The sequence below is a fragment of the Lytechinus variegatus genome, chromosome 3 (genome assembly GCF_018143015.1).
Source record: "Lytechinus variegatus isolate NC3 chromosome 3, Lvar_3.0, whole genome shotgun sequence".
NCBI classification, from domain to species: domain Eukaryota; kingdom Metazoa; phylum Echinodermata; class Echinoidea; order Temnopleuroida; family Toxopneustidae; genus Lytechinus; species Lytechinus variegatus.
This window is the reverse complement of record NC_054742.1, coordinates 62,435,466-62,452,067: the sequence shown is the minus strand read 5'-3', so window position 1 is coordinate 62,452,067 and position 16,602 is coordinate 62,435,466. Positions and strand designations below refer to the sequence as shown.

The window sequence follows — 16,602 nt, the reverse complement described above, 5'->3', positions numbered from 1 at the left end:
GGACCCTTTCTCCGGTCAGCACATTTATTAAAGTTTTATTTAAAATCTATTTAATTTTATTATCAAAATTCAAATTTACCTAGTATTTTCTGTTTTCATGCAAGAATGTTCTTTCTTGTTTTAAAATGTTTGAAATTGTTGATGATCGATCTGAGTCAATATACAGATAAATCTTCTGGAGAGTAATTCATCGAACTTTGTCCTCTGACAAATTATCAGATCTGACAAATTTCCTTGATTTTGATTGGCTAAGAAGCATGGCAGTCCTGACTATACTATGGTAACTGCTGGATGAAATAGACTGTGTCAGATAAAGTATAAGGCATCAATTATACATCCTTTCTTACATAGTGCCTGATACTTTATCAGAAGTCTAAAGTGCTTACAATAAATAAACATAATTACCCTAGCTTCAGCCGAGCTAGATGTTATGCGCTCAAGTACCAGGTACCCAATTACCTCACCTGGGTGGAGCGCAGGACAATGTGAATCAGTTACTTGCTGAAAAATTATGTCATGGCTGGGATTCAAACCCACACAATCCTCGGTTTCAATGTATGTAGACTAATCCACTGGACCATATCGCTCCACAAGCATAATGAAACACTCTAGAAGGAACTTTCCACAGAACAGAAGCACGACTGTACATTGGAACATTATTTTTTACTTTCTTTCATTGAAAATTGGGTTATGGTTCTATGGATTCTTCATTTTAAGAAGGTGTCTACAAGTGTCTACCATGTTCTGCTGGTGTGTGTGGAGCTATCCTGTTTCATAAAGAATTATGATTATTGTTACTGCCATTCAGCAGACAGTGAAGGTGTTACTGAAAGTTGTTGGATCATATATCAAACAAGCAACTGAAGTCGCTTCACCACGTCTCTGGGAGATTGTTCATTTCCAGTCAATGCTATAGACCTTCCTCTCATCAATCCCTCCAGTTTTGAGGTAGTTCTCATCGCTCACCACCCAGTAAGAGATGTCATTGTTATAACCTGGATTTGAGCGTTTGGTACGGACCCTGGTGGGCTGGAACAGGGCGTGGCTTGTCCTCTCGTTCCTTGGTCTGGTCTCCGGCATGCAGAGCTGGATCTTATCTAGGAGGAAGCCTGGCCAGAAGACATCATGCTCTGGAGCATTCTCAAGGCTGACGTAACGCTGCTTCAGGTGACTGTTATGTGATAGGGAAAGTTGAACAGAAGTACAGTATACCATGCATGACACAAATCTAAACGGACTCACTGACAAATGCTATAAGCTACTGAAATTCTTGAATCTGATCAGCTTGAGGCCGACATAACACTGCCTGATGTCTAATCCTCGTCCCCCCTCTCAAGCTCCAACATGAGCTATTTATACCCCTCATTAGAGTATTCTTGTTTGAGGAACCAGGGGTTTCATTCCAAGTACATCCTGTGATTCCTGTTAGCTCAATTTCAAGTAAGGAACAGCCAGTCTCGGGCCAAAGCTGCGTTGAATGAATTCTTTGCTGTCATTCATCTTGGAAGCATCTACACCAACTTTATCTACTTTCTGCTTGTTCTCATTTCACAAGGTCTAATCCTCGTTCATCTACTTAATTGAGGGGGGGGGGGGTGTTTCACAAAGTGTGATTTAGTCGTGTTTGAATGCTGATATATGCACATGATATGCAAAGCTAATGCTCATCCTCGACCAGTGCGGTGATGCCTTTCCTGCTGCATGAAACTTGGAATTTAAGAGCGACTGTAAGTCGCACTTAAATCTTTGTGAAACACAACCCCCCCCCCCATTCTTCTAATTGTCATTTAGCCCATTCACCCATTTGTCTCATCACTAGTTAGGCTACACCCAAGTCGGGTTTAAGTTAAACTCGGGTTTAAAGTTGTGGTTTAAGTATGGGAAGCCAAACGTATCAAATTTGTTTTTAAGTTGTATGTTTCTTATCTTTACTGTGCTCTTTCCTGATTCATCGATGGTGAAGCCAATAATTTTTTTATTATTCCTAGACAATTATGAATGATTTATGAGCCAAATGAGCTGAAGTATGATGTCTCTACTGTTGGTGATTTATGTGACAATTGGCTTGCCATACTTGAACCACAACTTTAAACCCGAGTCTAAGTTAAACCCGACTTCAGAATACAGGCCATTTTGTCTAGAATATCTACTTGGTCCAATACCACTAGCATTAGATAAACTGTTAATGAACCAAATTTTGATTTTGCTTGAACACAAAGTGGATGCAAAATGCTATACTCACCCGGTCAGTCTTTCATATTCTTCAAAAGACATCCAGCAATCAATCTTCCTAGATATGAAGGCTTTGCCACTGGAAAGGTTCTGCATTTCTGGTTTAGGCCATATGTCTTGTTTCTTTGGGTAGACGTGCTTAGAGTCGACCAGTACTTCTCCTGAAAGTAAAGTGAGCAGGAGTTTAAATTTAAGTACATAATACTGCATCTTTATCTAGTTTAGTACAGTAAAACTGTACATGAAGCGAATTTATGCACATAATCCTGCAGCTATATCTAGTTTAGTATTAGGGGTGAGCAAATAAGGCCTTATTTGGGAAATTCAATTTCGAACGGGTGGATTCTATGGCGATTTTTTGCTGCTGAGCCATAATCCGACAACCGTTTTGACCTACGATTGAGTTTTATATTGGTTCCAAGCGATTTTGAAAATGGCCGCCAAATTCGTTCCAAATCAGTGATTTAACAGGTAAATTCTTTAATATCTATACAAATAAGGCTTGCAATATGTCCAAATATATGTTTTTATGGTCAATGAGCACAAAATACATGAATCAGATAAGTTGAGTCATTTAAAATAACGATTTTTGGTGAAATACAGCAGCAAAAATCGCCATAAAATCCACCAATTTCATTTTTTTTTATTTGCCCACCCCTAATAGTACAGTAAATCTGTACATAAATCGATCCTACGTTTACATGGATGTATGAAGTAGGTCCATTGTAGAACGAATTCAGCTTTACATGGATCAAATACTGTCGGTAAAACTGAGATTGTGTCAATACCTCTGATTGTATCTTCACAACGCAAAGACTGTGAGTTCATGAACCACTGCATTGATGTTTATGGGAGATACAAAGCACACTACAAACATTGTTGTCAAGCATGTATTACAATGTTTTGCCCACTGACATAGGTACTGGTCATGTTACTTAAACCATTTTGCGGCTTGGAAAAACCATCTTTACTCCCATGCTCTCCACATGAATTAGGAGGCCGTCACACATGAGGATATTACCAGTCCACCACAGCTCTCTATATAAAATACAGCTTTTTCTCAGCTGCACTCAAAATGTTCAAATTTGACATACCAGGGTGTAACACCCCAGCAACTATGCAATGCACATCACTTGTAGTGTGTCCATTACTCTCAATTGGAGGGACAAACATATTTTTACGTGTCAGTTAACTCAAGCTTTGCTGAAGTCAACTCTAGGCACTTTAAATGTATATTATACACACAAATCCCAAACAGCACAAATACATCTGGCATATTAGGAGTTTAAGTTCCACTTCTGATTCTGAGTCCTACCTGTTTTAGTATGCCCACCACATACCCTCCCTTGGTTGTTACTTCCCCCAAACCAGACCCTAGTGAAAAATAACAATACATGTCATTGAACAACTTTTGATTCTTATGCATGACTCTACCAACAAAAAATATATTTGAATGAATTTTGATAAATTATTGTAATTATGCAAAAGAATGAATAGATTTGTTATAGGGAGATGCAAATACATGTACAAGCCTAGTTTTTCATTATTTCCCTAAATTATCAACATTTTATTATTAAATATTAAGTATGATCAGTCAAAGAACTCAAAGCAATAATCACTAAGCTTTGTTACTGGGTTCTGATATCCGTTAACATTAAAGTGAAACCACATACAAGACCTGGTTGCACCATTCGATTGCAAGACTCAAGTTAGATTTTATTTCCTTGAGTTGCGTTTAAATGGAAGACTAATTGATAAAGTGTCTCCATGGCCCCATTCCATGAAAAGTTGAATATCATCTTTTATTGGAGAAAGAGCCAAACAAAAGCAAAATTTTCACTGTTGTCATGTAAGGTGACATTCCAGCAAGTCTTGCTACCATAGCAACTTATTATGAAATGGGGCCCTAGAATGTCAAAAGAATTTGGGACCATACATATAAAATGTGAACAAGAAATGTGTAAGACCAACAAGGCCTGCCCACGGAGGATTACTCTATTGTTTCTTGTACAACGCCTACTTAGCTTGTTGCACGCGATCAAATGGGAGGCTGAAAGTCACACATTCGTACCGTTGCACACAAGACGTACCATCTAAAATGTACCGTCCAAAATGTACCATTGCACGGCTTTACGAGGTGACGTCACAATGCAATTTCATTGAATAAGGTAACAATGCGCGTACAGCCCGCTGGCTAAATGCGCAATGCTGTCCAAGATCAAGTGTGCTTGTGGGATTTTGCTTTTCGCTTCAATATTTTTGCTCCAGTTTCATAGATTACTGGAGGGAAAACTCTTGGTTTTTTCATATTTTCGCTAGATTCCGAGGCGTTGTACAACACAAATAGCGAATATTATTCGTGCAATGGTGCGAGATTTTGAAAGAAAGAAACACTCTATTCAACTCGGCTAACGCCTCGTTGAATAGAGCATCTTTCTTTCACCTCATGTGAAATCTCGCACCATCGCACTCATGCCTATTCACTATTTGTATACTGTGGGTGCTGAAGATTGTCACAGCACCCCCAGTAATAATAGATAATCCTCTGTGGCCAGGTCCATGAAGACAAACCTGATTTGGTGACAACAACTTTCTCCATGTCGTGGAATTCATCAGGGGACTCTGGAGGCTTTGGCGGCTCAGCGAATCTGTTGGACATGGTGTGGGTGCCAGGCTGGCGAATACGCTTCTTCAGCTGGTTGACACGCTTATCGCCTGGATGCAAGAGTGCTGAGAGTGGAACAAGTAGAGGTTAGTGGATGGATGAGTGATAGTTTGAATGAAAACAATACCATTTCCATCTACATGAGCAAGAACTGGAATCACTCCTCGGTGTTGATTCAGTTTTGAGCTTGAGTAAGTGTAAGAGCTTGATGTCAGATAAGTATCAAAGCAGTAATAATGATTACAGTTAATTAACAGGTGATGTTTTTGTTGTTCAAAGTTGAAACGGCATTTCCATCAAATGATTTTTTTTTGCCAGGAGGTGAGAGAGTGCATCGTTTCTATTCTAGTTTCTAGTCAAATCATTGTTCGTAAAAGATGTGTACAAGTAAATTTTATATGGAGAGTAATGATCAACCATAATTCTTCGAGTTGTAAGACAGGACCTTGATTTTTCAGGTAAGTTCTTGAGAAGGCTCAGTCGGTGGAGTGGTGGATTCCCACTCCAGTGAAATGGATTTGATTCCCACTTGGTATGGTAGTGCCCTTTGGTAAGGTATTCATCCTCATTACCAGGTCCCTCGGAAAGGACTGTAAGCCTTTAAACCTCTGGTGGGTGTTTCATAAAGCTGTTTCGTAAGTTAAGAGCAACTTTACGCATGACTGGAACATGTTCTTAGGTCATAACTCAATTACACAGGGATATCACATAGCACAAGAAAGGATCACCAGTTGTGCGTAAAGTCATTTGTATCTTACAAACAGCTTTGTGAAACACCCACCTGGTTACTCATTAAAAACATTCCTACCATCACCAAGTCCTTACCTCTTTGAAGTAGTTTTGGTGTAAGGGGAATCCCCCTCTCTTCACACAGCCTGAGAATAGCATGGTACTCGGCTAGTCTAGCCGCTCTGTAGTCATGGATCTCTACACCTAGATCCCCTCCTAAGGTTGATACCTGTGAATGGAGATCTACGGCCTTGTTTCCAGTCTTCAATGGACTCTGGATCACACGTGGGAGCCTCTTCTTCTTCAACTGCAACCAGAAGGAACATTACAAAAACCGTCATGATTTATTCTTAAAGGACAAGTCCACCCCAACAAAAACTTGATTTGAATAAAAAGAGAAAAATTCAACAAGCACATCACTGAAAATTTCATCAAAATCGGTTGTAAACTAAGAAAGTTATGACATTTTAAAGTTTCGCTTTATTTCACAAAAGAGTTATATGCACATCTCGGTCGGTATGCAAATGAGGGAACTGATGACATCCCTCACTCACTATTTCTTTTGTATTTCATTATATGAAATATGAAATATTTTGATTTTCTCGTCATTGTCATGTGAAATGAAGTTTCATTCCTCCCTGAACATGCGGAATTCAATTATTTTAACATTTCGTGTTCAGGCAAGGAGGTCGTAATCATCAAAGTCGTAAAAATGTAAATATTGTATAGTTCAAACAATAAAAAACAAAAGAAATAGTGAGTGAGTGACATCATTGACTCTCTCATTTGGATGTAACTGGCTCGTTCATATAAATATTTTGTTAAAAATAAGTGAAACTTTGAATTGTCATAACTTTCTTATTTTACATCCGATTTTGATGAAATTTTCAGGATTGTGCTTGTCTGATTTTTCTCTATTGATTCAAATCAACGTTTTTCTGAGGTGGACTTGACCTTTAAGCAATTGTAATATCTGGAACAATTCTACTATTAAAGCATATAATGAAAATCATGTATTCATGCTTTCACACTATAAAGAATTGTTACTATAAACAAATTCAATATATTGCATCTACACCCACGCACTACTGAAGCATCTATGGTCGCCTCCCTTTGTAATAATGAAGATGAAAAGTGTTTAAGTGTTTCAGGGCATAAAATAATAATAAAAACAGCATTTATTAATGTGCCATCTATCTAGTAAACTATTCCAAGGCGCATAACACTGAAATAAAATGACAGTATTCATCCATTCCTTACCTTTTTATGGAAACTTTCTCTGTCATATTCATTTTCATTTTAAAGCACCTCCTTTTTCCCACCGATACTTATTTGGGTTTTCCCCTTATACCCTGGTCTCATAACCCCCAACCCCTAATTCATTTCCTGTCTTACCGTTCCCATTTACTTAAATACTTACATTATCCGACATGAATTTCTCTCTCTTCCTCTTCTCAATCATGTCGTCTGGATTGAGTGCTCTCCGTTCAGTAATGTCACGTTTGGGTATCTCCAGGAGTGATGCCATTGAGTCAGGTGTATTAACTTCCCTTTTGTCTTCCTCTCTATGAGTGGGCATTACAGGTGACGATACAGACTCCCTTACTGGAGCTAGATCACTGATCGGGACAATCCCTGTCCGACATTCAGGGGTTGACTTGATCTTGGTCTGGCTTTTTCTCTCCTCTTCAGCTGAAAGTTAGAAATACAATGTTAGAATGGAAACTTGAAGAAATTCTTTATGCACAATCAAAATACCATAAATACGCCATGTTAAGTCGCTTCCTCGTACAAACTGAACCCACATGATACAAATATTGCACAAAGCTTTTACCAAACAATTCTACAAGAAACCTCAGACAATTGTTATAGCTATGCTGTATTTTTTCTTCAAACAAGTGCACCTATTCCATTCCCACAATCCTACCTGAAAAAACAAAGAATGTCTCATAACAATAATAAAACGCAACACTTACATAGAGATTAGAACAATGTTTTTAAGCACTGCGCACTATTACCCCAGTATTTGTACAGCTACCCTGAACAATTCAAGAAATTCCTTCCTACTAGTTCCATGACATTTGCTTCCAACAACAATTGCTCAAATAAAAATTCCACACAAGTAATCAAATGATTAACTTAAACCCTGGATTTAACACTAAACCTGACATAAAACACATGTAACCCTATACCATAACCCTTCGTAATTGGTGCAGGAGCAAGTGTTGTATCACCATTTACTATACTTTAGTAGAGGGTGGCAGATGTAGAAAAATGCATTGCCAATGGACGCACGTGGAGGGATGGGATATAGTGAACCCTGGGATTTCGAAAGCATATGACAGGTGGGTTTTTTTTCTCATAAAGATGTGAAAGATTTTCAATCAAAATTTTTACACAGGATGTTATAAGCTAGAGTACCTATGATTTTTCGTTTCCTTTCTTCCAATTGGTATCTTTCCATGCCTCGCACAAACTCCCGATAGTCGATCTCGGCATTGAAGTCTGAGTCTAAGCTGTCTATCACCTCATTTAATAGAGTTTCTGAGATTGGGATCTTTGCCTGCATTGCCAATATGAGGAAATGTTGAAGATAATAATAAAAACATGAATAGATAAAAAAAATTTAGGAAAAAATGATTCTGAGCAGGTTATATAATCAAAGGCTAAGGATTTCAATTAATACCACAATATGAAACAAAAATAGTACACATTTTCAAATTAAATTGAACAAACTTGTATTCATTACTTGAAGAAAATACAATTACAAAGAAATAATGAAGCAAGCAATGAAGCAATCATGACTACTACTCTACTAGCATAACAGTGATAGGCATGACAAAGTATACAATAGAAGCAGTAAATTTGTCACTATAAAGCAGTCTATGAAACAATAAAACTAAGCAAATACACAAAGTGATTCATGGCATTATAAAGGATTTTCTTATCGCTACCGTTACTGAATGACAACTTGTGCATGACGAAAACCTTTATAAACAAGACCTGCGATAGCCAAATGTGGTATGCCTTGCAATATTGCTGGAATGCCCCCAGGGAGTTGAAAAACTGCATACATTGCTTATGCGCATACCAAAATGCAATGACTTGGGTAATGTCAGTCTGCAAAGTGCTTAGAGACATCATTCTGCAGCCCGTCTAACAAAGAGTTACGATTGATCCACAACTATGGACGGCCAGCAACATCAACGTGTGTTATGCATGTTTGTTCACAATATTTTCTAACTATGATGTATATTCATGCATTCATTGTTTTCTTGAAAATTCACTCTGCATCTCTTTGTTTACAAAGGACATTGTGCCAATTTCATAAAGAAAAAATTATGACACCGATGGATTTCCACAGAGTTATGATTGATTGGATCAATCGTAACTGTTTGCAAGATGGGGCCCCTGATGTATCAAAGGATCACACACTGTATAAAAGCGGAAATAATACCTCTTACTCATTTTAATTGATTTCGGAAAACTTACATAATTTGCTCTGATGAAGTATTCAAACTTATCATGGAAATTTTGGTATATAATTTGATTGCTTTTAATGAACCTCACAAAAACAAAAAGGCAATAAAACCTGCTTTCGTATCATTCAGTGAATTTTTTTTGGTGTGTGAATCTGGAATATTATTATGCAATTAACTGAGTGAGTGTTTCTCACAAATATCATCAAAATTCAGAAGGTCAAGTGCTAGATATTGTCTATCCCTTGAATTAAAACTACTTGCTATAAAAGTTAAAAGCACAAAGCATAAATGAGGGTTAGTACGCCCCAAATAGCCCACCTCCTTGATACAGTTCCTGAGCTCATCTCTGGTGATAGCCCAACTCTTGTCCTTATCAGCCTGGGAGAACAGATCTATAAGACGTTGTTTCTTGCTGGCCAGGTAGCTGGCGATGATTCCCATACCTTCTGGCTGAGGTTTGGGCTCCTTCTCAGAGAAGTCTTCCGTCTTGATGATCACTTCCTTGACATCATCTACTTTCAACTGGATGCAAAGCAATGCAAAGTCAACACTAGTATGCAACTCATAAACTAAAACTGAATAAGTAAAGCCTTGTCATCTATTGAGCCCATCAATCGCAAGAGGAAACTTCTAATGAAAAGAATGTAATGCTTCTATGAAGGTACAAAATGTATCATTTAAAAAAAAATCAAAGTTTTGCTTCCTTTTGCAGCTAAAATAGCAGTATTAACAAGGATCAGACGAGAAAATTACAAGAAAATGGGACAGAGCACAAGCACTATTTTTGTTGGCTAAGAAGAGAATTAAACATGCATTATACCATTATTAAAAGAAACAGTATTTCCTTAAAATGTTAACTATTTTGAGACAAAGGTGCACAAATAATTAGAATATTAAAAGAGTATTTGTGGTTTTAGGAAAAGTATTATTGATATTTCTCATTCTAGTGAAATATCCATCTATTACTAAAGCATCCAATGATCCCATTTTTCAATGCCTGATCCCCTCAAATTTATTGTCAAACTTTTAAATCTTACTTATAAATTAATATTTTTCCAAAAATAATTTACATTATGGGGTCTATACAAAGAGAAAATAATTAATGTCAAGATTGTTTGAAAATTTAGCATTTAAGCATGCAATAATCTACGCATTTAAAATTCTAGTTGATTTGGTATCACAAAACATGGAACATTTATCAACTAATAAAATCTACTTTCATTTAAAATCTGAGCTCTATCTACATGCAAACAAACTTTGAAGAAAGCAAAAACAATCATATTCCAATTATTAAAGGAAGTAAGCAGCTATTCCTACACAAAAATGGCTCCTTCATGAATTCACATCAATACAAAGGCAATGTTGCAGAAAATCAAGATAAATAGAAAACATGCACAGGAAAACTATCATGCTGAGGAGTAGTTAATCCATGCTGTTTTAATTATTACTGGTATATACCTGAGGAAGAGGCAGTTTCTCCAGGATAAATTGGAGCTAAGAAAAATATCAAAATCAATTCATATCATCATTACAAGAACAACCAACATAAAAATTAAATTAGTAATCCATTTTTTCAATTGACAAGCAAAGCATTAAAGCAGTATTGTGCAAACATAAACATTTTGTTAATTTACTTTTAGTAGCTCGGCTTTGAGTCATTACAGGCCTTTATTGTTAGTCTTGAATATATTGTTTTATCACCCAAACTAGCACATAATCATTTGAAGAAAAACAGAAAAATAAGAAGAAAAGCTGGTAGCATAAAATAGCTCACAAAATCAACAGATGATTTGGTAATTAAACAAATAACTCTGCTTTCATCATAATACTTATGATGCACACAGACTAAGTCCTGATAACAAATAAAAATACTGGTATCAATTGCTATGATATAATTGGTTGATAGTGAATATCTTGAACCATATGAATGCAATAATGATTATGATTAGCTACTGCCATTTTGCAATCAATTGCATAAACCTCTATGATATTGTGACTATGTGACATATGTGACACTGTGACATATTGAACAAATGATTTTTGAACTTCATACAGTTGACAAATTTCAGCACAAACTTTCGAAAAAAAAAAATTCAAACGAACAGAAATTTAATTTCACATCTTATAAAAAAAAAATGAACACTTTGGAGTGTATTTCTTTTGTATGTGTGTGAGGCTCTGTGTTTGTGTGTGTGTGTGAAGTGCATGATTTTGTGAAGTGAATGAGAAAAGAAAAATCAATAGATGATAACGATTCTGAACATGTACCTTCAGAGCTTCTGCAACTCTCCTTGCTTCCTCCAACTGTAAAAGGACTCTTCTCTCCAAAGGTGTAGGGTCAGGTTTAGCTCGAAGCCAGGATTCTTTCAAACCCATGGACTCTAGACCAGCCCGCAGTGCCATTCGATCATGCAGCCAGCTCTTATACTCTGCCATTCTTTCTTGAACCTTTAAGGGGATTGAAAACAATGTATTAATTAATGATTTAGAGATATTAAGCAGAATCTCTAGCTGAAAGAGGTTCTTTTCAGTAATATACATTTATATCAGAATGAAACAATCCCTTTCTCAGTTCCTAGCTCTAACTCATATCACATGAACCTATAAAAAAATAGAAGAAAGAAAAAAAAAGCTCAAGGGTAAAGAAAGAAGACCTCAGAGGTTTTCATCTTGTCTTATCTGATACGTCTGAAGTTCTGAAGGATGAGAGAAAGTAATCTTGAGAACAATGAAGCATCAAATGTGCATGTGGGTTATCACAAGTATAGTCCTGGGCCGGAATACTGCTAATGTAAAATACTTATTCATCTTTGCCCTTTGGTATTAAATTGTCTTTTGTATTTAAGTATTTTGCTTAAATCTAAGTCAGTCACACACCTGGCTTAAGTCTGGCTAGCGTGCAGTTTATAAACAAACATGCGCAACGTACATCCTTCGCACAGGTGGACATGTTGTATGCTTAGACTTTCTGATGTCACAATTATGGTTATTAGTAAATATTTTGCTTAAATTTACCTCGATAAAGTAAAATACTTAGCATAAGTTATTTGAAATCAAGTATAAGCATTTTGCTTATCCAAGTAAAATTGTACATGAAATACTCAAATTTCCAATTGAATACTGACCCTGGTGTTTTGAGTGTTTGAATTCTCCTGTGTAATATGATACCAATGATCGGATAGCTGAGCACCCAATGATGTCAAGCATCGGAGCTGGTGGGCACCAGCATTTTTTTTCAAATGTTATGTTTCGGTTGGTGATATCAATGCCAACCTCAACACTAGCCATAAATATGAAATCACCTATTAAATGATGATTTGTGTCTCGGGTTGTGTTTCCTAGAGCTATATATAAGTTACACATGTCTGATGACCTGTTCTTGTGATTGTGAGATATTCAAACTTATCCTGGTGTTCTAAGTTTCCTTATTATTTAACTTCAATCAAATTTTGACATATTAACGTGGGGCCAATCTTACAAAGACTTGCAATTGATCCGATCAATCACAACTATGGAAAGCCAGCAAAGTCAACATATAAAATGTATATTTGCTAAAAAAAATTCTAGATATGAATGTATATCCATAAATTCATTGATTAATTGACAAGTCCTTTGGAAGCGCATAGAGACATTATTCATAATGTGATATGCGCTATACAAGAACTGTATATTATTATTTGGTGTGTTCTCCATTAATTGTTTAAAGGACATTTTTCACATTTCCTGTAGAAGAAATTATGACTCTGATGGATTTCCATAGAGTTACAATGGTTTGGATCAATCGTAACAAGATGGGGCCCAGTTTCTTATCTTAACAAAACACCATCCAGAATGTTTTCTGTCATGGATTGTAAAAAAAACTACTGCAGAATCAACTATTTACTGTTTTTCATGACATAAAATTTGATATCTAACCTCATTATCGTGAAATGATTTGTTTGTCCCTCTCTGTCAAGACCATATCATCCTTGTTGATAGGCTTTAATCTTGGTCTTCCATCCTGCACCATCTCAGATTTGGCTCTTCTTGTGTTCACACTCTTTCCACCCTGACCACCATCCATCTTAGGAGCAACATGAACACGTTTCCTAACTCTTGGATTACCAAAGACCCTGGCAGCTGTGATATACGTCTTGGTAAGGCTAAGGTCTCTGTGCTTGTACAACTTAATACATCATAAAAAAAAGAAGTAGAAAAAATACATTCTTAGCATAGTAGAACATAGTGTTTCAATTCTTCATTAAAAAATATGTACATCATTCTTTTATGATTCATTTTATTGGGTAACTCTTAAGAATAAATTCATTTGAAGAAAAAATATATATATTGTCATGGAATATAAATGACTATTACTTTCCTAAGTCATGGGGACATCAACTCAAAAGAACTGGTTTAGTATTTATGGAGTATTATTAGGAATTAAGAGTTACTAGTTCATTGAATAATACTTAACTATCCTGGCATCGCATTGCAATTAGCTCCACATTTTTGAAAGACTGCTATGCATAAAGTCTTTTGTGTAGCATATTTCTGCATAGAACTGTACATTACTTAGTTGAGAGCTTTGCTCTTTATGACCAAAAATGCTATTCAACTTTGCAAAGCAAAATTATTCTCTGTTAAATGACGAAGTTGGGATCGCAGTTTAAACAAAATACATTTCCCATTTGATTCACTTGTATACATAATGTGGAAGGCATGGTAAATATTGGCAAGAAATGTTATTGTCACTGAAAAAGACAAGTCCCCCCCAAAGGCTAGGCCTAACAAATATCTGACAAGCTAAAAAAAGGGTGTATCAAGCATCCATATCCCCCCCCCCTGATCACCTGAATTATTTTCACTTGATGCACAAATAAAGAATTCCTTTAGATATACCTTAAGTTGTTCCTCCATTGGAAGAAACTCTGTACTATCAGGATTAAAAAGTCGAAGCAAACCAAAATCTAAACAGTCCTCCATGAAGTTTACATTTCCCTTGGAGTGTTTCTCTTTCTTCTTCCTCTTCTGTTTTCCATGTTTCTTGCTCTTCTTTTCCATTTCTGCCGTGATGGGGTGTTCCCCTCGACTCTCCTCTTCATCTCCCATCCTGAAGCCAGGTCTCTCTTCTCTTTATTAGCTTTCAGAAACCTTCAATGTGAAAACAGAGGACTGGGTAAATAAGTTTGAGCAGTAAGTCCTGTGGAAACATCGTATTCAAGTGGTTCTGACCATCTCCTTTCAGTCTTAGGATCATGGGTTCAAATACCAGCCATGGCATAAATTTCCTTCAAAAAATAAGACAGGATTTATCCACACTTATCATCTTAAAAATATGGGGAAGACTTCCTTTATAAACAGCCATCCAAATAAACTGAAAAATGAAGACATTGCATCCAGCAACCAGCATTCTAGCCTGCCTATTATAAAACTTTCAATATTTTGTTTTGTAACGTCATAATGCGAGCAGTTTCCCCAATTCCCCATATATCGTGTATTGAAAAATCAATGAAATATCACTTTTTTAACAGAAAAAGTTTTGATTGTATATCAACATATTGTTTTATCCCTGCTCTTGATACAAAAAAATTATAGTCATCATGAATCTTTAAATAAATGAAAATCTATGGCTGCATTTTACATTACCGGTACATAACATATGGGGCAGCTGTTTGCAAATGACGTCACATATCAAAAACTTCAAATCATAATGACTTGCTCAATCGTTTGTGGATTTTCATTGTACCTTTACTAATAGTAATATTTGTAATTTTTCTGGTATTTTACAACAAATATTCTTTCAGTGTGGACTTTCCCTTTAATTAATAGATGCATCATGCATACCATTATTTATATAGTCTTCTGGGCTAGCCCTATCTCATCTATAAATACCATTAGAAAGTCATAAATATGATTAAATCTAAGAAGACAATGGCGAGAAGAAAGAATCACAAAACTTAGTTACACTGACAGGTAACATCAGTGATAAAGTAAACTCTTTTCATCTCACATTTTAAAGTAAAAAAAATATGCCAAACTGTACTCTACATCCTTTCATTTGACAATGCAGATAACAAGTGAGTGGTTTCATCATTTACACACCAGTATTCACACCCACAGTAACACTCTGTGGTCAATCTTCATCTACGCCACATCACGAACCATTAAAATATTGAAATTTATGCATTTTATAGTACATAACTATCATTTTACTATTTAGGCCTAGGCCTATATAGGAAAGCTGCTTGCATATGACATCACAAATCAAATAATTATAATCTAATAAATTTGTTATTCTTTGATGAATTTTTTCAAAACTTTAGGTCTAGTCTTACCAATATTCTTTCTTCTGATTTTGCCTTTTTGACAACAAAATTTTCTTCAGGACAATAGTAAAGCAGCTAAATAAGCCCAGTTAACATACCTTGTTGCGGGCGTAAAGTTTTACCTATGAAAAACTTGTTTGCCCCTCTCTTCCTTCCAATTTCTTGATTTGTTGATTTCATTGGCCAATTTTACAAAAAAGTGAGGTAACGTAGTCTTAGGAGCAACAGATAGTGAGAGTGTGAAGGGAAAGGGTTGATTTTGGGTAATCAAATCAAGACTTCACGTCCAGTCACTTTTTTGTCTTTACGTGGTTACGGTGCCACAAAAAACTCTGCGTATGGGACCGATACTGTAATTTGAACGACCTGTTGGTGATTGCGGTATTGCTTGCATTTTGTCACATTATAAACAAATTAATGAATGGATCCATAAAACATTGTGATGAAAATAATCATCATCCTATAACCTACAGATACTCACACTTTCACCAAATATGTTCAAAAGATAAGTCATCTTTGTATTCCATTTCTTTGCATTGGGTGGACTTCTTTCTCGGGCGTCAGTTGTTGCTGTGCCAACAATAATTACAGAGTATGACAAGCCAAAAGGTACGGTTAATAGGTGGATAGATCTGTAACATTAATAAATCCTAGGGATCTAGGCTAGGGCAAAGGGGGGGGGTATGTCAGTGGGCTATGTCTGTGGCGACGCCTCCCCCCCAAAAAAAAGGAAAAGAAGAAGAAGGAAAGAAGGAGGAGGAGAAAGAGGAGTAGGCCCAGGAGGATTTGGTTTTGGAAGTTGGTTTTGGATTTGGTTTTGGTGCCGTATGGAAGTTGCGTAGGAATTAGTATAGAATAAGCGTATGGGTAATTGAGTTTTTGTACCTTTGCTCATACGCCCATGGTAAAAATTAAGGACAGACTCTATACCGAGCCGACTCTTCAAACCTACAAACCTGAAAATTTCCATCTAATTGTGATATTTTTGCATGGTCAGCCACCGCCCCGCCCGCACCCCCTACATTTGACTTAATCCTTACCCTACTTAAAAAAAACTGGTTCCGTTGCCCCTGCATGGCCCATGTAAGTCACCTCCAGTGAGAATAATTGGAATAAATGAAATAGGTGACTCGAGGTCTTAAAAGAATCATGGAATGCTCGCTTAGCCCACCCTCCGCCTGATTAAAGC

At 36.4% G+C, this 16,602-nt stretch overlaps 1 protein-coding gene across 1 annotated transcript; it reads right to left on the bottom strand.

The window, feature by feature from the left end:
- LOC121411594 (EF-hand calcium-binding domain-containing protein 12-like) lies at positions 1–15,995 on the bottom strand. The gene is given in 12 exon segments (XM_041604396.1): positions 1–1,171; positions 2,243–2,393; positions 4,804–4,962; positions 5,723–5,933; positions 7,047–7,318; positions 8,048–8,189; positions 9,427–9,630; positions 11,377–11,556; positions 13,024–13,035; positions 13,037–13,273; positions 13,987–14,238; positions 15,895–15,995. Coding segments are annotated over 11 exon segments (2,055 nt in total). The 5' UTR covers positions 14,197–14,238; positions 15,895–15,995; the 3' UTR covers positions 1–894.
- Positions 15,996–16,602: the final 607 nt, after the last annotated feature.